Source organism: Stegostoma tigrinum, chromosome 25 (genome assembly GCF_030684315.1).
Source record: "Stegostoma tigrinum isolate sSteTig4 chromosome 25, sSteTig4.hap1, whole genome shotgun sequence".
Lineage (NCBI taxonomy): Eukaryota > Metazoa > Chordata > Chondrichthyes > Orectolobiformes > Stegostomatidae > Stegostoma > Stegostoma tigrinum.
In genome coordinates, this window is record NC_081378.1 from 24,738,225 (window position 1) to 24,763,570 (window position 25,346).

Below are 25,346 nucleotides of genomic sequence, written 5' to 3' on the forward strand. Positions count from 1 at the left end.
TTATTTTGTCGGTCTTCACAGAGGAAGACACAAATAACATGCAGAAAACTAATGGCAAGAAGGTTATAGCAGGTGAGGACCTAGAAACTATCATTATCACTAAGGAGGCAGTGCTGGGCAAGCTAATGGGGGCTAAACGTAGACAAGTCTCCTGGCCCTGATGAAATGCATCCCAGGGAACTAAGAGGTGATGGGGGAAATAGCAAATGCACCGGTAATTATTTACCAAAATTCACTGGACTGAGTTGGTTCCTGCAGATTGGAAAATAGCCAATGTGATGCCACTTCTTAAAAAAAAAGTAGACAAAAAGCAGGTAACTATAGGCCAGTTAGCTTACCTTCGGTAGTGGGGAAAATGCTTGCATCTATTTTTGAGGAAAAAGCAAGACATCTGGATATAAGTTGTCCTGTTGGGAACACCCAGTCTGGGTTCATGAAGGGTAGGTCATGTTTAACTAATTTGGTGGAATTCTTTTGAGGACATTACTTGGATGGTGGACAATGGGGAACCTTGTGGATGTGGTGTATCTAGATTTCCAGAAGGCATTTGACAAGTTGCCACACCAAAGGCTGCTACATCAGATAAAGTTGCACGGTATTACAGGTAATGAATTGGCATGGATAGAGGATTGGTTGACCAGTAGAAAGCAAAGAGTAGGGGTAAATTTTAAAGATATATTTGGACAGGTACTTGGATGGGCAGGGAGCAAATGGACACAGACCGTTAGAAAATAGATGACAGGTTAGACCGAGGATCTTGATCGCAGGCTTGGAGGGCCAAAGGGCCTGTTCCTGTGCTGTACATTTCTTTGTAAATGGGTATTTTTCTGGTTGGTGGTCAGTGGCTAGTGGAGTGCCTCAGGGATCAGTGTTGGGACTGCAATTGTTTACAATTTACGTAGATGATTTGGAGTTGGGGACTCCGTGTGGTGTGTCAAAATTTGCAGATGACACGAAGGTGAGTAGTAGAGCAAAGTGTGCAGAAGACACAAAGTCTGCAGAGGGATATAGATAGCCCAAGGGAGTGTACGCCAACTGCCAGACTTCTGCCCAATGTTGATGAGTGTGAGGTCATCCATTTTGGTAGGAATAACAGCACCCTGCTGTGCAGAGGGACTTGGGTGTCCCTGTGCATGAATTGCTGAAGGTGGGATTGCAGGTGCAGCAGGTAATTAAAAAGGCAAATGGAATTTTGTCTGCCATTGCTCGAGGGATGGAGTTTAAAAAACAGGGAGGCTGTGCTGCAGCTGTATAGGGCCCTGTTGAGGCCACACCTGGAGTACTGTGTGCAGTTTTGGTCTCCTTACTTGAGAAGAGATATACTAGCACTGGAGGGGATGGGGAGGAGACTCACCTGGTTGATTCCAGAGTTGAGAGGGTTGGATTATGCAGAGAGACTGAGTAGACTGGGATTATACTCTCTGGAATTCAGAAGAATGAGGGGAGATCTAATAGAAATGCATAAGATTATGAAAGGAATAGATAAGGTGGAGGCAGAGAGTTTGTTTCCGCTAGCAGGTGAAACTAGGACTAGAGAGCATTGCCTCAAAGTAAAGGGAAGCAGATGTAGGACTGAGGTCAAGACGAACTTCTTCACCCAAAGGGTTGTGAATCTGGAATTCTCTGCCCAGTGAAGTGTTTGAAGCGACATTGCTGAATGTTTTTAATGCAAGGCTAGATAAATTTTTGAACAGTAAAGGAATTAAAGGTTATGGTGAGTGGGTGGGTAAGTGGAGCTGAGTCTCAAAGATCAGCCATGATCTAATTAAATGGTGAGGCAGGCTCGAGGGGCCAGATGGCCTAGTCCTGCTCCTAATTCTTATGTTCTTATGTTACAGTCTGCCTTTTGCTTTGCTGTTGCATTTGGATCAGCTTCATCATTTTTCTTCCTTCTTTTCATTCCACTTTATTACATTTTTTTTGTTTAAACTTGTTTTTCTTTATTTTTGTAATGTTTAATATTATTTTGATGGTTAAATGCCAGGGATGACAGAATGCAGAATCAGGTTAAATAAGAGAAATCCATTATGATGTCCATAATTGTGCATTTTATAAATACCCTCCCAAACCTTAAAAATTGTGTTTTACAGAAGTAAATGAATAGTTAACCCAGTGTTTTGTATCGTCTTTAGGACAGTGTTTACAAAGTATTAATGATAGTGATGAGAGAGCCATTCAAGGCCTTCATGAATAGTTGGTAAAAATGATAAAATAGAAGAAATGTTCACGAATGGGAATTTGGTCACATTTCTGCAATAGTTCAGTATTTTGCATTTTTAAAAATCTTTGCATGAACTTGTGTATTCTCAATTTCAAAAGAAACCTTTGAGTCAACTTTACTTTTTTAAACAAACATTAGTTATGTTATTCCATCTAATTTCATTTTCTATTAATCTTTCAGAAAGTTAATTATTTTTATTGGTTATCAGATTTTAATCTGATTTCATACAATCACTTTAGCATTTCAGAGTTTGTCATCTCTTCTCATGATATGCTCATTTATGTAGCAAATAGACCTGCAGTAGTTTACCTACAGACTGCGGTTTTTATGTTTCTCCTGCATGTTCATTCTTTGTGTGAACTCAGAATAGTGTTGGTAAGGTATTTAACTGTAGAGAACATTGTGTCCAAGTCCTTGATGTCCATATAAATAGACTGCCAACAAAATATAGCCTATCATTTTCATGCACGACTACCCTCAATCCCTTACTAGCATTCATTGCAGGAGTGAATTGTAATGCTTTTACAGTTTGTTGAAACCAGTTTTTGATATTGGTTAACAATCGAACCAACAACTTTGGTTTGTTTGGTTCAGCAGTGCATATGGAAGCAGTTTTTGTTTTGAATGTCTTTTCACAAGATTAATTTCATCATAAGTTTTGGTGCAAAGTTTTGGTGTACTGACATGTTTAACAAGAATCAGTCCCGTCAGTGCATTTCCCTTGTAACTTGAAGTGGCTTGTAAAAAGTCAACTGCACTTGGTTACATTGACAGATCTGGTGAGGTGGTGAGTACAGAGTTATCTTTTCTTTTAAAAACAAGATAAGTATTGTTGACTTTATTTTTGGGGCTGAGAACTTTTGACCTTTGAAATGCAACTTTAAAACTGTTGCCCTCATTCACAGCTTCTGCAGTGTTCCCTTTTGTTTGGAACCATTTTCCATTTAAGACAAATTGTTGATCCCTAGTTTTGTACCCACCCCAGACAAGTGTTTTGTCAATAAGTAGTGTAGGTATGCCTGTCTCATTATAAATCCAGCTCTGCTGTTACATGATCTCTGTATATGATCACTTGATGGATTCAGTGTTCACCTCTCCCTGCGTGCCTGAAAGTGGATATGATGGAACTTCTAGATTCTTACTTTTGATGTTCATGAGAGTGTTCGGTTGTGTGTTAAATGTAATGAATCCTCAATTGGTGTCCTAATCTTGGAAGTTATCAAATTGATAACCTTCATCTCCTACTCAGAATTAGTTATTTTCCTATTCTAGAATGTAATCATTATGTGCATGTTGCATAATTTTGTTTTGCTCCTGGTAAACAAATACATCTATGTTAAAGCCTTGAATTTACAAATTGCGAGTTTGCCTTCTTTTAATTTGCAGGATTCAATAATCGTTATACAAAACCAAAAGGGCCAAGAGATCCTCCTCCTGAGTGGACATGATGGAGCAGATATTCAAATAGACCGTAATACTGGAGTGTCTCCCTTCAAGTGCCACAAAAGGACTGAAAAGTAGAAAAACTATTCACACTCACTAAAAACTATCTTTCTTTACTAACAAAAGCAAAAGCAAGAACAATTTAGATGACTTATCAGTTTCAAAATGGTACACAGTTTACATCTGTTGTAACTTGCTATAAACCTTCCAAGGGTGTGGATTCCGGTGCTAAATATCTCTGCTGGGACCATTTTTACCTGCCTTATTTCACAGTTAAAGTATTAAGACTTTTTTTTAAAAAAGTATTACAGGCCTTATTTTTTTGGGGGGGATTTTGTTACACTGCTTGTAGGATTGTATAGTAATATAGTAAGTATAAATAGGTAGTCTGTGGACAACTATTCTCTGCTAACTTTCAGAATCTATTATGTGCATTACTCCTTTTTTTTAATATATGTACAGGGCAGGTAGGTATATAATTGACAATGTTGCTGGTATTAAATATTAACAGAAGATGTAAGAAATCTGTGCATGATCTAAACCTTGTGTACCCTTTTTTGTAAATTATTTGCCCTGAAATTATTGAAAAATATTCTTTCAGGTGTTCTTAACTACTGGAAATAAGCAGGAAATTGCAGTTTAACAGGGGTTGAGATTGTAATAATACATTTTGTAAATTATAAGCAAAAGGATATTTTTATATTATATGCTGTTAATAACCAATCCCACTTTGATCTCTTGTTCATTTGGCCTTGAATTTAGTAAGTGCCTTCGAACAATATGCAATCCTGTTAACATCATGTAAGCATTTTGTTTGTGCTTTCGTGCATCGGGAATACGAGGACTATCAGTCTCACAATCCTGTATTTTACAATATTACCTGTCAGTAAAGGTCTTAAAACAAACTAGTTTGCTTTTTTTGTGTTTTTGGATTGAAATGGACAAAATTATTTCTTATGTTTGAATAAGAAAATTTTTCATTACTTGTCACTGAACGTGAACTAGTTTACTAACATGGAGATCATAAAAAGAATTGGTATGGTGGTAATGTTGCTGGAAGAGTCATCCACAACTCATGTTTTGGGGACATGAGTTTGATTGCCACCTTGGCAGCAGATGGCGAAATTTGAATTCAGTAAAAATCTGCAATAAAAAGCTGACCTAATGCGCAACTGTGTAACCACTTTGAATTGTTTTATTTAAAAAAACAAGTTCACTGATGTTCTTTAGGAAATGAAATCTGCCATCTTTACCTGGTCTGGACTACATGTGACTTCAGAACCACAGCAATGTGGTTGATTCTTAACACCCAGATGGGGGCAGCAATAAATGCTGGCCTCGCCAGCAGCTCCCTATTCCTATGAACGAGTTTTTAAAAAAACTCTGGAAGAGGCATACAATATTTTGTACAATTTACATTTTGTCAAGAAAATGAATACAAAGGGTCAAGAACAAACTGGAGCATTTTTTTTTGATGCAACACAAGATAATTCACAATTAGTCATTGTTTTCTTTCTGCGCCATCTAATTAATAGGTTGTGAATATACTTAGCTAATTGAATAGATGTTTAATTTTTGGTGAGTTAATCAATTTCACGAAAGCTTCTCCTTTTGTTGAACAAGTGTTCTTCAGTCAAGTGGTATTTGTTGAGGTGGGGTTTTAACCCCTGAGGTTGGCTCAAGATCCTCCCTTTCCATGTGTTAATTGGGTCTTGCCACCTTTGACTGACATTATTTTAATATAGACTAATTGATCTTGGCCTTTGAATGTAACTAATCTTGATAATAGAACAAATTACAATAATGTTTCCTTTAAACTGATTTCAAACATAATGTAATTTGTATAAACTTTATAAACGCATTCTTTACAGCCATTTTGTGTTTACACTTAAAAGATGTGAGAAAAGGCTTTTGGTTAATCCCTAAACTCTTCACAATAACAGCTATTGAGTTTAAGGTCAGTCCTTATTGAATTAATTGTTGACTAATCAAATACACAAGGTGAAGCATAAAGCGGAGTGTATTATGTTTCTTGGATTGTATCACAATGGTTATGAAATGTATCTTTCATTCCCGAAACATTCTAATTCTCAGGTTAAATGTAATTCTATGAACAAAAGTTTATTGTTCAAAATTGCAGTGCTCTGTATTTGTTTGAAAGAAATCGTCAAAGAAGTTTTAGTCAAGCCTTTTAAAATAACCATTCATCTAAATTCAAGTCGAGGTCACCATTTTTAAAATCGCCTGTTGCTGGCTTGCTTAACTCATTGTCTAAGTGGCTTTACTGGACAGAAAACTAAAAATGGTGTATTTCAAAAATTATTCAAAATTCTTTGTACTTAGAAAGGAAGATTAATTTGCATTGCTTATGAGGGAAATTAGGTGGTTTGCATAATAATACAAATGGAATCCAGTAGACTGGTCCCATGGATGAGATGCATTCAGAGCAGGCACAAGGAGAGGTAGAGTAGTATCTAGAGAGAAATGTGTTTAGGGCTAGGAAAGGAGGAGCTTGATGGTTCAACGTTGGTTTCTTGGAGGAAGAAGGGAAAGAAGTAGAAGCAGCTGAGCAGATGGCCTTGAGATTATGATCAAAAGGTATCCACAAACTCTTCAAACTTTATGGGAAGGAGGTAGAGGTAGGAGAAGAGAGGGTACAATGTGGGGGGGAGAAAAGGATGGGGGCGGGAGGGGTTTGAGTACAGGCAGGAAGAGATGGGGTGGTGGTAATTTGTTTCAGGAGCAAAATAAAGCAATCTTAACTGATCGTGTATCTGGGAATCTGAACATTGGAATAACGTGGGATGCTAAGTTTCTGAAAATGGGCTGGTAATAGCTAAAGCTGATGGGTTTTGGTCTTAATAGCTAAATCCTAGTTATAAAGAGGGAACCAAGGATGAATCACAGCAGTGAATCATGGATGTGATGCTTTCTAATTTTCCTAATTAACCACTGATGAGTACAGGACACTCTATCTCAGTTTGCAGTACAAAATGTTGAAGCATTACGCATTCGATCAGAAAGTTCGTGGATGGTACAAAAATTGGAGTTAAAGAACGGAAAGCCTTAGATTACAGGTGGATATAGATGGGCTTGTCAGTGACAAATGGAATTCAATCTAGATAACTTGGAGCTGATGCATTTGGGCAGAACAAACAAAGTGATGGAATACATGAATGCTAGGATTCTGGGAAGCACTGAGGATCAAAGGAATCTTGGTGTGCATGTCCTCTTAAGGTAGCTGGACCAAGTAGATAAAGTGGTTGAGAAGGCATAAGGGATACTTGCCTTGATTAGTTTAAAAGTTTTTCAAGGGAGATAATGCTGAAAATATATAAAATGTAGGTTAGCCCACTGTTAGAGTATTATGCAGTTCAGAATCCCTGTTATTGGAAGGATGTGATTATACTGGAGAGGGTGCAGAGGAGATTTACCAGGATGTTGCCTGGGTAGGAGAGTTTTAATTGTGGTGATTGGGTAGACTGGGGTTAATTTCCTTGGAACAGAGGAGACTTCGGGAAGGGATATGATTGTGATCTATGTCGTTGAGAGGCATAGACAAGGTAGATAAGAAACTCTTCCTCTTGGAGACATCAACAACCAAGGAATGGAAAGTTTAGATGGGTTGAGGGGACAGTTTCTTTCACTGAGTCTGGTGGAAATCTGGAACTCTATCTGCAAGGGTAATAGAGGTGGACATCCACAACATTTAAATAGCATTCAGAGATACACTTCTGATGCCAAAGCTACAGACCAAGTGCTGGTAAATGGGATTAGAGTAGTTGGGTAGTTTTGACTGGCACTGACTCAGTGACCAAATGGTCTTTTTCTGTGCTGTTGACTTCTGACTATGACTAAACAAGTGTAGAATTTAAAAAGAACAAGATTCAATTTGATGGAATCAGCAGGACAGGTGAAAGAGGAAGTTCAATATGAAATCATTTATTTTGGTCAGAACATTGAAACAATACAAAATAAAAGCCATAATGCTAATGTTTGGATGAAGGACTGGGGGGGCGTGGGGAGACGACTAGCAGGACAAGTTGAGAGGAGTTCATAAGGCTTATGGTATTCTAGGCTGAATTATTGGGGATATTGAGCACAACAATCAAAAGATTCTGTTGAATTTGTACAAAAATAATTCAAAGTTTTTTTTTTGGCAAATTCTGCAGCTTGGGTTATGGATGAGATTGTTGACTTGCTTGCAGAGCTGGCTTGTTTTTGATCAGACGTTACGGTGAGTACTGTCATTTCCGGTTTTGATCTATATGGGTTGATATATGGTGTCTAATTCTATGTTTGTTAATTGAAGTGCCTCTCGGAATTCCTGTGTGTCAATGTTTGGCTTGGGCTACTATGGTTACTTTGTCCCAGTGAACAACCCAAGCCAAACAGTATACATGAGTGTTCCTGGAGGTATGGTTCTCCACCCACACTTCAATCAACAAACATGTAGAACAGACCTGCCCCTGGTCCCTGCCCTGGGTTATGGGGTGAAAGCTGGAGAATAGAACTCTGAATTGCTCATACAGAGAGCTGGTACAGACATGAGCCAAATGGTGGCTTCCAGCACAGTAACAACTGATTCTTGTCAATGATACTACAGAGGGTTCAACAAAGATTTACCAGATGTTGCTGGGTATGGAAGGTTTGAGTTATAAAAGCTGGGGATAGGCTCGGACTCTGTTCACTGGATCATAGGAGGTTGAGAGGTAACCTTAAGGTTACTAAAATCATGAGGGGTGTAGATTGCGTTAGTGGTAGGTGTCTTTCCCTGGGCTGAGGAAATTTCAAGACTAGGCATATTTTTAAGGGGTGAGAAATCTTTTTAAAAGGGGGGCAATTTTTTAACATGGTTCATGTGTGTAATGAACTTCCTGAGGAAGTGGTGCATGATTTGGATAGGTACATGAATTGGAAGGGTTTTGAGAGATATAAGCTCGGAGCAGGTAGGATTAGAGGTAGTAGGAACTACAGATGCTGGAGAATTCGAGATAACAAAGTGTAGAGCTGGATGAATGCAACAGGCCAAGCAGCATCTTAGGAGCACAAAAGCTGATGTTTCGGGCCTAGATCCTCCATCAGAAACAGGGGAGCGAAAGGGGATTCTGAAATAAATAGGGAGAGAGGGGGAAGTGGATTGAAGATGGATGAAGGAGAAGATGGGTGGAGAGGAGACAGACAAGTTAAAGAGGCAGGGATGGAGCCAGTAGAGGTGAGTGCAGGTGGGGACGTAGGGAGGGATAGCTCAGCCTGGGGAGGACAGACAGGTCAAGGGGGCGGGACTAGGTTAGTAGGAAGGAAATGGGGGGTGTGGCTTGAGGTGGGAGTAGGGAATAGGTGAGAGGAAGAACAGGTTAGGGAGGCAGGGATGAACTGAGCTGGTTTTTGGGATGCACTAGCGGGAGGGGAGATTTTGAAGCTTATGAAATCCACATTGATATCCTCTTCCCCCTCCTCCATTTCTGAAGAGTCTAGGCCCGGAATGTCAGCTTTTGTGCTTCTGAGATGCTGCTTGGCCTCCTGTGTTCTTCCAGCTCTACACTTTGTTAGCAGGTGGGATTAGTTTAGTTTGGGATTATGGTCAGCATAGGCTGGTTGGACCAAAAGGTCTGCTTTCATGTTGTATGACTGACTGTAAAGAAAGCACTGCTGTGGAAATGCATGCTGTGGCTCAGGATTGAGATGAGTCTGGCTAAGGAAGGTATGCTTTCAGGCTTTGAAAGTTTTGATGCTACTACAAAATTGCTGTGTTTTTAGAAACAAATCTCTAGGCAATTTGTAGCATTGCAAAGCAACTGTTAACAAATTATGTAAGGCCACATTAGGACAAAAGCTGGTGAAAGTGAGATGGATAAGTATAAGAAGGAAATTCTGGAATGTTCAAAGCCTAGGCTGCTGAAGGCATAGACACCATTAATGGACAATTAAATCAGGAATACACAGGAGATTAGAGATATTGGTTTTGCATGGATCTGAAAACCAATATATGCTTTAAATTAGAAGCACAGGGAGTTTCTGTCAATCAAACAGTAGAATAAAGGGCAAGAGAGACTTGGCATGAGTAAAGGCACAGGCAGACTTTTGGATGACCTCCAATTTATAGAAAGTAGAACGTGGACAACTGACAGGTGGTGCATTAGGAAAGTCTCAAAACCAGAGGTCAGCATTCGGGAACCATGGATAGATAGATATTTGTAAGCTTGAGAAAAAATGTTAATATTTCCTTCTGATTATAGAATTGCAATTTATTTTAAATAAACACGGGAGCATTTTAAGAGGTAGCAAGAACTGCAGATGCTGGAGTCAGTGTGGAGCTAAAATAACACAGCAGGCTAGGCAGCATTAGAGGAGCAGGAAAGTTAACATTGAGTCAGGTTACTTTGTTCATTTTCTGAAGAAGGGTCCTGATCTGAAACGTCAACTTTCCTGCTCTGATGCTGCCTGGCCTGCTGTGTTCCTTCAGCTCCACATAGTCTTTAGAGTATTTTGTGCTTTTTCATGTAACTCAATGTTTGAGCTTGATTTATTTAATATTACTTGCACTTTGTTACAAAATAGTGAAGAGTACTGTCTAGTTTCACCACTCTCCAGCACCATCTTACCACACAAAAATAAAGCAAAACAGAATATAAAGACAGCGAAATAGTGTTCAACTTGATAGTCCTTCTCGAGTATCTACCATGGCTGTGGTGACATAAGTCCCTTTCACTAAACCACTGCTGCTGGAATGAAAGTCACTGCACTTTGGTGCCATCTCACCTCCCACAGACACCCTTGCCACTGAGTCCTTGCCAATGCAAGTACCTCACCAGCTCAAACTTGACTCTCTTGCAATGAGTTTGCTTTGGGCTCAACTTGCTGCTGCAACTGCTGCCATTAAGTCTTGTACAGGGCTTAAAATTGCCTCTGCCACTGGCTGAGAGTCTGTACTGGAAGCAGATGTTGCTGGGGACCCAAGCTCGCCTCTGTTGGAGCAGCCACGAGTCAGTGCTGTGACCACCCAATCGATGGGTTCCTGGTGGCTTCTACAAACACATTTCTGCTGCAAGTCTGTACTGGGCCCACTCACTGCCCATGCAGTCAGTGTGACAAATCTTCCATAAGACGCAAGTAAAATGAGAGAGGGGGCAACTTTAAAGAAAACTAAAGCAGCAGATGAATCCTAGTCTCAGAAGCCCTACTATCACCATCTAACTCTCATATGTATTAGATTTAACTGAAGTTAGTGTCAATAAATTTCTTGATATCAGACCTGTATCAAAGTGCTGTGGTTTCATGACTTAATGCATAATCCCCACTGGTAATTGGAGTTTTCAGTACATGTTAAATTGAGTCTGTTTGAATCACTAACTCATTTCTTCAAACATTCCAACTGTGTTTCAGCTATTTTCTGCAATTCATACTTTTGTCTCCTTTTGCAGGATTAGCAGAAACAGTACAAATTAGGTAGCCACCTACCTTTGTAAATATTTATGCTAATTTTTAGTGATCCCCATATTTGCATTAAATAAAAACTAAAAGAACCTGCAGATGCTGTAAATTGGGAACAAAGGCAAAGTTGCTGGAAAAGCTCAGCAGCTGTGGCAGTATCTGTGAAGGAAAAAGTTAATGTTTTGGGTCTGGTGACTCTTCCTCAGAACTAAGACTCATCTGAGGAAGGGGCACAGGACCTGAAACGTTAACTCTCTTTTTTTCTTCACAGATGTTGCCAAACCCGCTGAGCTTTTCCAGCATCTTTGCTTTTGTTCCTGTGTTTGAGTAGCCTTACTTGTCAATAAAGCTGAACAGCTTTAGATACTTCATTAGGGCACAGGTAGTGGAATAACCTAGTTGTGGTGCTTTATAAGCAAAGAAACTTGTGTTGGTACAATTCAGTAAAACTGTCCTCCACCTAAAAAACACTCTAGGTTCAAGGAGTCTGGCATTGCAGAGTGAGGAAGTAGTTGGCCCAGAACAGATTGAGCCCTGGATTCAGGCGATGGCAAAGGTGGTGGCTAAGAGCAGGAGGAAAAGAGTAAATAAAAGCTCTGTGCTTAGCGCCCAGGTGATCTAGGACTATATTCCAATTTCCTTAAACATGTGCTGCATTTTGACCAGAGAATAAGCTTTGTATCTGTCTTCATGTTTGCGTAAGATTCTCACTTGTGCAAAACAAATGCTATCTGCATGTTATAATCTATTTTTAGTGGTGCTGGTCAGAAAATAAAAACATGAGCAAGACATCTTGGTTGCAGCATCTGTGCTGTAACAATTATGAAATAATTGAGAGGGCGGTCTGGTCCTTGGTTTAAAAGTACGACACTCTCCGGTAGACAATGTGGACTAACTGTTTAAACCACTGCAGCTAGACTCGGACCTGGACCTTTTCTGCCGAGCCGTGATTGACACGAAGGCCTGAGTCCCGCAAACAAGGCCTCTGTCATCTCAGTTCAGATATTTCGAGAGAACCAAAAGAGAGTAAAGGGAATCAGCTTCCTACCACCCCCTGCATCAATAACCCCATCCCCAAGCATCCAACCTCGTCGTTCCCCAGCCCAGCCCTGCACTGCCTGCTTCGATCTCCTTCCCAAAATCCACAAGCCTGCCTGCCCTGGTTGACCCATTGTCTCCACCTACTCCTGCCCCAGCAAACTCATCTCCACCTATCTGGACTCCATTTTTCTCCCCCTTGATCCAGGAATTCCCTACCAACGTCTGTCACACCACCCACACCCTCCACCTCATCCAGAATTTCCAATTTCCCAGTCTCCAATACCTCATTCTTTTTAACTATGGACATCCAGTCCCTATACACCTGTATGCCCTATGCAGGTGGCCTAAAGGCCTTCCTCTTCTTCCTGTCCTGCAGGTCTGATCAGTCCCCCTCCACTGACACCCTCATCCAACTATCCTTGCCCTCAACAACTTCTCTTTTGATTCCTCCCACTTTGTACAGATGAAGGGGGTTGCCATGGGCACCTGCATGGAACCAAGCTATGCCTGCCTCTTTTGTAGGTTACGGGGAACAATCTCTCTTCTGTATCTACACTGGCCCTAAACAACCACCTCTTCCTCCCTTTCTATTGATGACTGTATTGGCACTGCCTCATGCTCCCATGAGGAGCTTGAACAGTTCATCCACTTAATCACCTTCCACCCCAAACTCAAGTTCACCTGGAACATCTCCAACACATCTCTCACTTTCCTGGACACCTCTGTCTCCATCTCAGGCAACCACCTAGCGACTGATATCCATTTCAAGCCTACCTCCTCCCACCCACCTTCCTGCAAAAATTCCATCCCCAATTCCTTTACCTCTGCTGCATCTGCTCCTGGGATGTGGCATTCCACTCCTGTACATCTAATGTCCTGGTTTTTCAAGGACTGCAATTCTTTCCTCCACCCCCCCCCCACCCACTCCATGATTGAGAATGCCCTCGACTGTATGTCTCACAACTCATTCCTCATATCCTGTTCCTGCAATAACCACTAACTTGTCCTTGCATACCACCCCACCAACCTCTGGATCCAACGCATCATCTGCCAACACTTCTGCCATCTGCAATCCAACCCCATCACCAAATGCATTTTTCCATCCCCACCCTTGTCTGTTCCACCCTCCCCTCTAACCCCACCACACCTGGCACTTTCCCCTGCAACTGCAGGCAGCGCTACACTTGTCCCCATACTACCTCCCTCACCCCCATCCCAGCCCCCAAGAAGACTTTCCACATCAAGTAGATGTTCACCTGCACATCTGCCAATGTGGTATATTGTATCGGCTGTATCTGTTGTGCCCTCCTCTGTGTTGGGCAAACCAAGCGGAGGCTTGGGGATGGCTTTGCAGAACGCCTATGCTCGGTTCGCGATAAACAACTGCACCTCCCAGTCCCAAACCATTTCAACTTCCCCTCCCATTCCTTGGACAACATATCCATCCTGCACCTCCTGCAGTGCCACAATGATGCCACTTGAAGGTTGCAGGAAGAGCAACTCGTATTCCGCTTGGGAACCCTGCAGCCTGATGGTATCAATGTGGATTTCACAAGCTCCAAAATCTCCACTTCCCCTACTGCATTCGAAATCTGGCCTAGCTCGTCCCCGCCTCCCTAACCTCTTCTTTCTCTCACCTATTCCCCCCCTCCTACCTCAAGCCGCACCTCCATTTCCCACCTACTAATCTCATCCCGCCCCCTTGACCTGTCTGTCCACCCCTGACTGACCTATCCCCTCTCCACCTACACTCTCCTCTCCACATATCTCCTCTATCTATCTTCGGTCCGCCTCCCCCTGCCTATTTATTTCAGAACCCTCTCCCCCTCCCCATCCCCCTCTCTGATGGAGGGTCTAGGCCCGAAACATCAGCTTTTGTGCTCCTGAGATGCTGCTTGGCCTGCTGTGTTCATCCAGCTCCACACTTTATCTTACTTCAAGTAACGGGACTAGTTCGGGGAGTCTGTTGTCCCTATTACGACTTCATCTGTGAGACCCGCAGGCCATTGGTAACGACAGCAGCTGCAGCCCCACGTGCGAAACAGCCCTGATGTCACACCGGAATTAATCCTTTCGGCGTTAAATCCCTTGTACACGCTGAAAAAAAATCTATATGATGTGCTGTAGTCTTTCAATGTATATGCATATTTAAAATTGATTTGAAAATATTGTAATTATGCTCTTTGAGTTTTTTTGTAACAGTTTACAGACATTTTCACATCTTTCTTGATCTACTTAGAACCCCCCCGCCTTTATCACTTCTGGTACAAGAAGCCTTACCGCTTTCCTAGGCTTACTACTTCCGTTTTAAAGGTTAACGGACGCCATCCCGGTTTATGATTGATGTGTGATGTGGCCAATCAGTGATCGGGTTAGATGTTCTCGTTAGGTTGGCGCTGATACCCCTCTGAACGTCAGCTGAGGGAGATTTCTCTTTGGCCTAAGGTTCAAAATGGCGCAGTTGAGTTATGTCCGTGTCGTGATGGAGAAAAATGATAGCGAAGAGCGGACTGAGCTGCCTCCAACAACTAGTACCGAGATTCTCAAAGTGAATTCGGCTTTGCATGCTTCGGAACACCGTAAGACAGTGGCCAAGAAGAGGAAGATGCAGCCATTGCTCGATGGTTACGGTAAACCCAAAGTGGAAGTGCGTGGCGCCCCGTCGCCGACTAGTTTGTTACCGGTGAGGAAGGCGAATGATGAGAAAGATAGGGACAGAGACCGGGAGAAGGACCGAACTAACATTATCAAAAATTGTTCTGAACTTGGTGTGAGTTCTAAATATACAGTCCCTTCACCTCCTTGTCCCCTTCCTCCTGTTTACTCCTCGCTCTACATTCACTCAAAATCAAATAGACCTTCCAAGGAAAAGTACAACAGCAGCAGCAAAGAGAGGGAGAAGAAACACGGGGCCAAGAAAGAAAACGGCGACGTCAAGTTACTCCAGAAAGGTACAGTGCTACATTTTGAAACTAAGTTACTTTTGAGGCCGACTCGTTTTCTTTACTTGCTTGTATTATTGACAGCAAATGCAAAAGGTACACCTGAATGAATTTACTGTACTATGTAGTGCTCCCAGATTTTTTTTGGCGCCAGTCAGGTGGCAGATTTGAGAAAATCTGCACCGACTTAATACAGTACAGGAAATGTCGAAGTCTAGAAACGTATTGTTAAGGATCTCTAAATTAACATTGTAAAGATTGGATTTGGTTATTTAAGTAGAACTCTACCTGGACATTTTATTGTACTTTGGTGGTTGTAAAGCTACTTTAATATCCCTTTACTCTTTCCTTCCTCATTTTAAAATCTTGTTCCTTATGCCAGTTTTCTCTGCCCAATTAGAAAAGTGACGTGTTATCAAAACTATCAGTAAATGTTAAAGCTAAGATGTTTACGTATTAAATTCAGGGAAGGTGGTGGCTGAGTGCTGAGGTTGCTGGACTGGTGATCGAGAATCCCAACTAATGTTCTGAGGAGGCTTTGAATCCCACCATGGCAAATGATTAAATTTGAATTCTATTTCAAAAATCTGGAATTTAAAAACTAACCTAATGATGACTACGTAGCCATTATAAATTGTTTTTCAAAAATCAGGCTTTGACATATGTCATCCTTACTTGGACTGGCTTACATGTTACCCCAGCAATGTGGTTTTCTCTTAAATGCGCTGTGAATGGATAAACAAGCACTCAGTTGTGCCAGATAACGAAGTGTGGGACTGGATGAATACAGCAGGCCAAGCAGCATCTTAGGAGCACAAAAGCTGATGTTTCGGGCCAAGCCCCTTCATCAGAAAAGGGGGTTGGGGAGAGGATTCTGAAATAGATAGGGAGAGAGGGGGAGGTGGATTGAAGATGGATAGAGGAGACGAGAGTTGCAGTGGGAGAAAGATCCCCTGAGGTTTGTTCGGAGGGAGGAGGGTAACTTCTTCAGGTTAGGCATCCCTGGAAGAGGCTTCCCAGTGAGGTTAAAATTGTATCAGAGATAATGGGAACTGCAAATGCTGGAGAATCCGAGATAACAAAGTGTGGGGCTGGATGAACGTAGCAGACCAAGCAGCATCTTAGGGGCACAAAAGCTGACGTTTCTGGCTATCAGTGATAATGGGAACTGCAGATGCTTGGCCTGCTGTGTTCATCTAGCTCCACACTCAATTGTGTCAAACTGCAATGAAGTCCAAATAAAAACATTAAGCTGCATGGACCTGCTGATCAACATCAACATAAGCATTAGAAATGGCAGCAGTCCCATTGACCCTGCCAGATCCCCCTATTAACATCTTGAAATTCGGAGAGCTGCCCCCAAGACATGTCAAGTAGTAATCTGACATGATCATATTTTGGAATCATAAATACAGATACTGCCGTAGACATTCATTACCATACTTTCCTATGAGCAAGACACTCATCAAATGTGCCACCACATTTGGGGTATGGGTTGGGAAGGATTCACTTGGGAGTCCTCTGTGTTGATTCCAGATCCCATGAAGTCTGAGTTCAAATGTGGACAAAGAAACTAGCTGATTACTGCCTATCATTTTCACCCCCATCCTGCTTTCGACTGATGAATCAGTACTCTGTCATGTTGAATGCCACTTGGAAGAAGCGTTGATGATGGCAAGGGAATAGAATGTACTGTTGCAGGGGTACTTCAATGCCGGTCACTAAATGTGGCTTAGCAGCACCATTACTGACCAAGCTGACCAAGTTCCAAAGGATATAGCTGCAATACTGGGTCTGCAGAGCTGGTGAGGGAACTGTGGTCAAAAAGTCTACTTGCCTGGATCAGTGCAGCTCCACCAACACTCCAGAAGCTTGACATTAGCCAGGACAACGCAACTTGTTTGTTTAGCATTTGATCCACCATCTTTGGCATTCAGTGCAATTAGCATTGTAGCGCAGTAGGACCAAATTTTATCATTTATAAGATGCACTGCAGTAACTTGCCAAACTCCCTTTGACAGTACCTCCCAAATCCCTGAACACTACTACCTAAAGGGACAAAGACAACAAATGTGTGGAATACCTTCAGTTCCCCTTCCAATTATGCACTTGCTTGACTTAGAACTGAGTTGCCATTCCTTCATTATTGCTGGGTTGAAATCCTAGATCTGCTTTCCGAACAACAGTGGGCGTGCCTACCCCTCAAGATCTGAAGTGGTTGAAGAAGTTAGCTCACCTCCAGTTTCTTCAGGGCAATCAGGAATTGGCATTTGATGGCGATAGCAAGAACTGCAGATGTAGGAGTCAGTCAATACACTGTGGAGCTGGAGGAACGCAGCAGGTCAGGCAGCATCAGAGGAGCAGGAAAGTCAACATTTCAGGTCAGGACCCTTCATCAGGACTGGGGTGGGGAAGAGAGTTCAGAAATAAATGGAGGAGATGTGGGCTTAGCCAAAAGTAGGTGGTAGTGGTGATAGGTCAGTGGAAGGAGTGGGGTGGATAGCTGAAGGAGGCAGGGATGGGAAGGAAGGTTGGACATGTGAAAGGCCAGGGGTGGGGAGATTTTGAAACTGGTGAAACCACTGGGCTACAGGCTCCTGAGGGAGAATATGAGGTTTTGTTTCTCCAGTGTTAGATACTAACGTCATCCAGTGACCAGATTTAAAAATGACATCTGTGATGCTTTTAAGTAAAAGTACAATACATGTTGAATGCGTGTATCTGTTAGGACATATTAGTGGAAAAGCTCAGCAGGACTGGCAGTATTTGTTTAGAGAAATGAGAGTTAACGTTTTTGGTCTGGTGAACCTTCCTTAGGGTCTCAGGAAGTTTCTGTTTTTGTCTCTGATATACAGCATCCAGAGTACTTCTGGTTTTTACTAACATATTATTGTCTGTTGTTTTTAACACAGGAATGATTATAGTAAACTTAATTATAATTGAGAGTAGTTGGCCTCTAGGTACTACTGTTTTATTTGGCAGTGTGTTATTGGGCTGCACATAATGCTTTTATGCCAAAAGCACAGTGAATCAGCTGTCTTTGCTGCAGTAGAACCAAAAAAAGCAGTTTGTTTGGTATAACTTTCGTCCATGATTATAGACTTGCTGTGTTGTTAGGGTGATGAAACCTAAGATCGTGTAACTGAAGAAAAGTATTGATAGCATTGGGTCTTTACACCCTCTTTTTTAAATGGGGGGGGTGAGTGTGAGGAAAGAAGTGGGGAAGCTTTCTGGAGAAGATAATTCTAAACTCTCAACCCTCAGAGGTGTGGGGGGTGGGGGGAAACATTTTTCTCAATTTCGTCATAGCAGGGAAGCCTGTTTCTGGGTATCGCCTTGTTCAGTCCCCTCAGGATCTTGAATGTTTCAATAAGATCGTGTTTTTGGTACTCAGTACTGTGGATTAGGCCTCACCAGTGCCTTGTACTGCTTTAGTAAAACCTTCAACAAAATTCTGTTTACTTTCCTAATTGTTTGTGCCTGCACACTTTTATAATTTATCCGCTAGAACGCTTGGATCCTTAAGTACCACTGAATTATGAGATCTCCCTTTCAGTAGTAAATTGGTTTTCCATCCTGCCAAAATGAACAACCTTACATTTGTCCACATTATATTCCAGAGGCCAAATTCTGGAGTTTGAGATCAAAAACCTGCGAACACAAATTTTAGATAATTGGAAAACATCCAGAGGACCATATGTTTTACACAGTTACTGTGATATGGGATTCAGTGATTAAAAGGTTGGGAAAAGATCAAAAGTGACTTTCTACAGGAGTTTCTGTAAATACATGTAAAAGACAAAAGGGCAGTGGGAAAAGAAAAGAGAGGGGCATATTTCCATCTGGTGAGCTCTTTCACAGAGCTAGCACATATAGTGAATCAAATGGCTGAATTATTAAACTTGTATTCATTTACAGTGACTAAATTTGTCATGTCATTTTTATTAACAGACATTAGACACTATCAGGAGAGACCAAATGGGTTGGAATTCCTCTTCCCCCTGTGAGATAGATAACAGCTGATGACTGATCTGCTTAAAAGTTTTTAAGACGATGAAAAGAACTGATGGGGTAGATGCAGTAAAACCAGAATCCAAAGCCAGAAGTTGTAAATATAAGGTCACTAAGAATTCCCAGTATTGAACTTTGGAATATAAATATTTAGTTAAAAGTAATGAAGAATAGTTGAGGCAACTACCTTTGTGTGAAAGGGGAGCTAGATTAGAATAGTAGAAAGAGAAGATATATGTGTTGATCAAGGGGAGCTAACTTCTTAAAAATCAAATCACCATGGCTACAGAAGTACTTGCAAGTTAATCATTAAACACGTTCAGGCATACAAAAAGATGAAAGTACAAATAGTCTTTTTAAAAAAAAACCACTAGCTCAAATTCCAGTTCTAAAACAAATGATATTAAAATCTATATAAATCGTATTTTCTGTCATAGTAGGAATGTAATTTGTGAAGAGCATGTGAGGTTCCAGGACAATATTGATAATTGCACAAAGATTTGCCAAATAGAATTTGGGAAAATGTGCAAATGTCCATTTTGGCATCTTTGACAAATCTGGATTTGCTTCACTTCTAGCATAGTCAAAATGAAGCAATTTGAAGTACAGCCAATTGATCGAAAAAGCCAAGAACCAATATCTATCAAACGAAAAAGCGTTGTTGCTGGGGAAAATTAGAGCTGTAAATGGCAAAGATCAGAGCAATATCATGACCTGAATAAAATTACATGCTGTTGGGAGGTCAGGATCATTTTTTTTTTGGTAGTTTGGGAGACTGTTTCAAAGGTGCCCAGTCACTCCATTTTACCATTTCATGTTGAAGTACTTTGATAAGCAGCAGAACAGTATTTCGAATCATGGAGGTGTACGTGGCTAACTATTTTGTGTGGAATAAATATTCTGAAACTTCTTCGCTAAGCTTTTATACTGTGCTTGCGTCAGGAAAGCCTGATGCAATGGGAGTTAATATTGTAATGTTGGACTTGTGCATTTGAAAGGCCTTCATTTTACACTGGGTAGTCTTGCAAGATTTCAACATATGTACTCTGAAGTCAATTCATTTCATGTACAAAACACAGTATCAGTCAAATGCGAATTCCATAAGTTTTTAATCTCATGGATCACCAGTAATGAATCATGTTTAGATCAGTAGAGATGTCAATAACGAACTTTAATCATTTCATTTAGTGCAGTTAGATCTGGAGAAATCAAACTGCTTCACAGCTTTTGCTAAATAGATTTTACAGTAATTACTGAAGTTATTCATTATCTCTAGCCCACAAAAGCTCTGACACTTTGTTTCATATCTAAAGTCTAGTCTATTTATCAGATAAATTTAATATTTTGAGTGGGAATAAGTCAAAATAGCTGTATATGTTGGGGAAAGTGTATCAGGGCTTTCACGATGCCTGCCTGTTCAGTACCTTTTGTAATTTTAAAATCTTTCGTTTTTTTTCTGCAGAATTTCTGCTTGCCATCAGGATAGAGGAAGTAGCAATTTTTTTTGATGATCTAAGTTTATGGAGGATGCAAGATGAAGGCTGCAGTAATGTTATCTTTAATTAGTTCAATTTATCTTCACTAGACAGACAAACCAACACTCTTTACCTACTTGGCACCTCAACATGTTTCCTACCATCTAGTAGATTTCATAAATCATCATGATCATTAATTTAAATTTCAATAAAAATGGATGCATCTCCATGATGTGATTGGAACTGATAGTGATACTCAATTAATATCCACGCCACTGATGCCAATGAATTATACATTAGCATGACACAATGCACAAGATGATACAAAACACGAGTAAGCATGTATTATTTAGCACTTTTGAGCTGTTCTGCTGTTCACTAAGGCCATGGCTGATCAGTTCTGGGCTTGATGCCATTTTGCTGCCTCACTCCCATAACTTTTCCTTGTTAATCAAACATAGCTTTGATTATATTCACTAATTCAGCCTCTACTGGTTTCCCGGATAGAGAATTGCAAAGACTAGCAACTTTTGGAAGGATGGTATTCCTCCTTGTCTGTTAATTGAGACTGTCCTTATTTTCAAACAGAGGCCGTCATCCTTCTGTTTCACTCACTGCTTCCCCACAATACACAAGCACACACGTGTGCTCGCCAAGAAGAAACACCCTCCCAGCAACTCTCTCTTTCAGGTCCTGTCAGAACCTTGTATGTTTACATGAATGTATTAAGATCATGCTCATTCTTCTAAACTCCAATGAGTAGAGGCCTAATGAGCTTAGCTTTCCCTCCTACAACAACCCCATCATTCCAGGAATCATCAATTGTACCTTCTCAGCACAATGTACTTATTATCCCACCTATAAGGAAGTTAAAGTTGTATGCAGTACTCCAGATCCAATGACAGGCCCTTGTAACCAAATGTAACATTATCCTACTTTTATGCTCTATACTATCCTTGCCATCTTTCATACCTGCGTGTTAGCTTTTTCAGGTACATTAACCAGCACATCCAGGTCCCTTCCTAGCATAGGTTTTGTAATCTGTCTCCAGTCAAATAATAAACTTGTTCTATTTATCCTGCCAAAATGAGAGAACTTACATTTTCCCACATAACAAGGTATAGAGCTGGATGAACACAGCAGGCCAAGCAGCATCAGAGGAGCAAGAAAGCTGACGATTCGGGTCAAGACCCTTCTTTCGATCCTTTCTGAAGGAGGTCCTTGTCCCGAAACGTCAGCCTTCCTGCTCCTCTGATGCTGCTTGGCCTGCTGTGTTCATCCTTATTATCTAAAGCTTATTATCTCAGATTGTCCAGCATTGGCAGTTCCTACTATCTCTTTTACATTTTCCCACACTTTCTTCATATTTTTGCTCACTCAGTTGACCTGTCTAAATTCCAGTCTCTCGCCATTTATTGTTATCCAACCGATCTTTGTGTCAGCAGCAAATATAGCTGCCGTTGGCATGGTCTCTTCATCCGAGTCATTGATAAGGATTGCAGATAATCTCGGGACCTTATTTTTGTCTCCCCACATTGTTCACATTAAATTGATCTTGTGGTCTTCAATGCACATAATAGCGTTATCTGCATGTTTTGCTATCAGAGGGCAGTTTATGGCCCTATCTCTCTCAAATAACGAGGACTGTGTAGTTGACCAATTAAAGTTCGCAAACCTGAAAATGATAGTTGTCAGAATTCTCTGCATCCTGTTTGCCAACAAATTCAACAACCTGTTAATCCAGAGATTGAGGTAATGTTCTGGAGAACAGGCTTCAAATCCTGCTGCAACAGATAGAATTTGAATTCAGTACAGATCTGGAATTAAGATTTGAATGATGACTGTTGTGGATTATTGGAAAAACCTGTTCGGTTGACTAATGTCTTTTAAGGAAGGAAACTGCCATCCTTAGCTGGTCTGGCCTCCAAGTGAATCTCGACCTACAGCAATGTGGCTGACTCTTAATTATCCTCTGGGCAATTAGAGATGGGCAGTCAATGCTGGCTTAGCCAGCGATGCTGTCATCTTGCGAATGAATTTTAAAATTCAAGCACGTTGGTCTCGCATATTGTGTGGCACCGTAATGAATACTCGGAAATCCAAATGCAAAACATCTCCTGGTTTCCCCAATTTTCACCTTTGTATTATTCCTGAAAAAATTCTGATGTATAGATTACTCTAATGCTATTTTGCTTTAACAGCACCTTTGTTGATGATCACTGATTGCATTGATTTTATTTTTAAATGGCCTCCTATTACTTAATAATGGATTCTGGCATTTTCCTTTGGATAACTGTGATTCTCGCTCGTTCGCTCTCTCGCTCTTGCTCTCTCCCCCTCGCGCATGCTCAGACATTATATTTGCCACATCCCAATTCACCATGAACTTTGTGAATTCTTGGAAGATTGCAACCGTCTTCTCTGCAGCTACTTTGCATCAGTCTGAGGGATTTGACAGCCTTTGGTTCTAGTAGGTTTCCCAGTAACTTCAACCTATTGTTTGTAATAATTTTAAGTGACTTTCTCCTTTCTCTTCTCTTGGTTTCAATTGATCTTTGGTTTTTGTCTTCTGTGGAAACTGATCTCAATTACCTACTGTTTCCTTGTTCCTGTTATTAGTTTTCCAGTTTCACCCTGTTAGGAGCTAACACTAAACTCAGCCATTCAGCTGCTTTTGGTGTATTTGTAAAAGCATGCTGTCATGTATATTTTAACTTAACTTATTTTCATGCTGAATTTCTCTGTCCTTATTTATTTTCAGCAGTTCGTTTGTTTCGAAAGTTTGCTTACTGTTCTGATGTACCATTAATCTTTGCAGTATTGCATGCTTTTTCCATGTATTATTCTTAGCTTGGCATAAAATGTTGCGTCCTCTTTAGAATTTTTTTCCCCCCAGTGGATTATACCTTTTTGGGAGTTATGAAATGTTTCCTTAAATGTCCACCGCTGTTTTATACCATCCTACCTTTTGTCACCTATTTTCCGAGCCCACTTTAAACAGCTCCATCTTTCCGTTCTCTCGCTCTCTCTCTCGCTCTCTCTCTCGCTCTCTCTCTCGCTCTCTCTCTCGCTCTCTCTCTCGCTCTCTCTCTCGCTCTCTCTCTCGCTCTCTCTCTCGCTCTCTCTCTCGCTCTCTCTCTCGCTCTCTCTCTCGCTCTCTCTCTCGCTCTCCCTCTCGTTCTCCCTCTCGTTCCCTCTATCGTTCTCTCTATCGTTCTCTCTCTCGTTCTCTCTCTCGTTCTCACTCGTTCTCTCTCTCTCGTTCTCTCTCTCTCGTTCTCTCTCTCTCGTTCTCTCTCTCTCGTTCTCTCTCTCTCGTTCTCTCTCTCTCTCGTTCTCTCTCTCTCGTTCTCTCTCTCTCGTTCTCTCTCTCTCGTTCTCTCGTTCTCTCTCTCTCTCTCTCGTTCTCTCTCTCTCTCTCTCTCTCGTGTTTGTTCTCTCTCTCGTGTTTGTTCTCTCTCTCTCTCTCTCTCTCGTGTTTGTTCTCTCTCTCTCTCTCTCTCTCTCTCTCTCGTGTTTGTTCTCTCTCTCTCTCTCTCGTGTTTGTTCTCTCTCTCGTGTTTGTTCTCTCTCTCTCTCTCTCGTGTTTGTTCTCTCTCTCTCTTTCTCTCTCTCTCTCGTGTTTGCTCTCTCTCTCTCTCTCGTGTTTGTTCTCTCTCTCTCCTCTCTCTCTCTCTCTCTCTCTCTCTCTCTCGTGTTCTCTCTCTCACTCTCTCTCTCTCTCGTGTTTGTTCTCTCTCTCTCTCTCTGTCTCTCGTGTTTGTTCTCTCTCTCTCTCGTGTTTGTTCTCTCTCTCTCTCTCTCTCTCTCTCTCTCTCTCTCTCGTGTTTGTTCTCTCTCTCTCTCTCTCTCTCTCTCTCGTGTTTGTTCTCTCTCTTTCTCTCTCTCGTGTTTGTTCTCTCTCTCTCTCTCTCGTGTTTGTTCTCTCTCTCTCTCTCTCTCTCTCGTGTTTGTTCTCTCTCTCTCTCTCTCTCTCTCGTGTTTGTTCTCTCTCTTTCTCTCTCTCGTGTTTGTTCTCTCTCTCTCTCTCTCTCTCTCTCGTGTTTGTTCTCTCTCTCTCTCTCTCTCTCTCTCTCGTGTTTGTTCTCTCTCTCTCTCTCGTGTTTGTTCTCTCTCTCTCTCTCTCGTGTTTGTTCTCTCTCTCTCTCTCTCGTGTTTGTTCTCTCTCTCTCTCTCTCGTGTTTGTTCTCTCTCTCTCTCTCTCTCGTGTTTGTTCTCTCTCTCTCTCGTGTTTGTTCTCTCTCTCTCTCTCGTGTTTGTTCTCTCTCTCTCTCTCGTGTTTGTTCTCTCTCTCTCTCTCGTGTTTGTTCTCTCTCTCTCTCGTGTTTGTTCTCTCTCTCATCTCTCGTGTTTGTTCTCTCTCTCTCTCGTGTTTGTTCTCTCTCTCTCTCGTGTTTGTTCTCTCTCTCTCTCTCGTGTTTGTTCTCTCTCTCTCTCTCGTGTTGTTCTCTCTCTCTCTCTCGTGTTTGTTCTCTCTCTCTCTCTCGTGTTTGTTCTCTCTCTCTCTCGTGTTTGTTCTCTCTCTCTCTCTCGTGTTTGTTCTCTCTCTCTCTTCGTGTTGTTCTCTCTCTCTCTCTCGTGTTTGTTCTCTCTCTCTCTCGTGTTTGTTCTCTCTCTCTCTCGTGTTTGTTCTCTCTCTCTCTCGTGTTTGTTCTCTCTCTCTCTCGTGTTTGTTCTCTCTCTCTCTCGTGTTTGTTCTCTCTCTCTCTCGTGTTTGTTCTCTCTCTCTCTCGTGTTTGTTCTCTCGCTCTCTCGTGTTTGTTCTCTCGCTCTCTCGTG

The 25,346-nt window shown here is 41.5% G+C and overlaps 2 protein-coding genes across 4 annotated transcripts in view; both read left to right on the forward strand.

Moving 5' to 3' along the window:
* Window positions 1-4,550, forward strand: part of LOC125463218 (tyrosine-protein phosphatase non-receptor type 12-like) — a 117,847-nt gene extending 113,297 nt beyond the window's left edge. For all 3 annotated transcript variants that reach the window (XM_059654579.1, XM_059654581.1, XM_059654580.1), the window contains one exon: window positions 3,608-4,550. In XM_059654579.1, the coding sequence (XP_059510562.1) occupies window positions 3,608-3,669 (62 nt within the window). In that variant the 3' untranslated portion in view covers window positions 3,670-4,550. The remainder of the gene's footprint in view (window positions 1-3,607) is intronic.
* A 9,989-nt stretch (window positions 4,551-14,539) lies between these two features.
* The window catches only part of LOC125463268 (lysine-specific demethylase RSBN1L-like), a 63,716-nt gene continuing 52,909 nt past the window's right edge, over window positions 14,540-25,346 (forward strand). Inside the window, exon 1 of the mRNA XM_048554326.2 lies at window positions 14,540-15,090. Within this exon, the coding sequence (XP_048410283.1) occupies window positions 14,592-15,090 (499 nt within the window). The 5' untranslated portion in view covers window positions 14,540-14,591. The remainder of the gene's footprint in view (window positions 15,091-25,346) is intronic.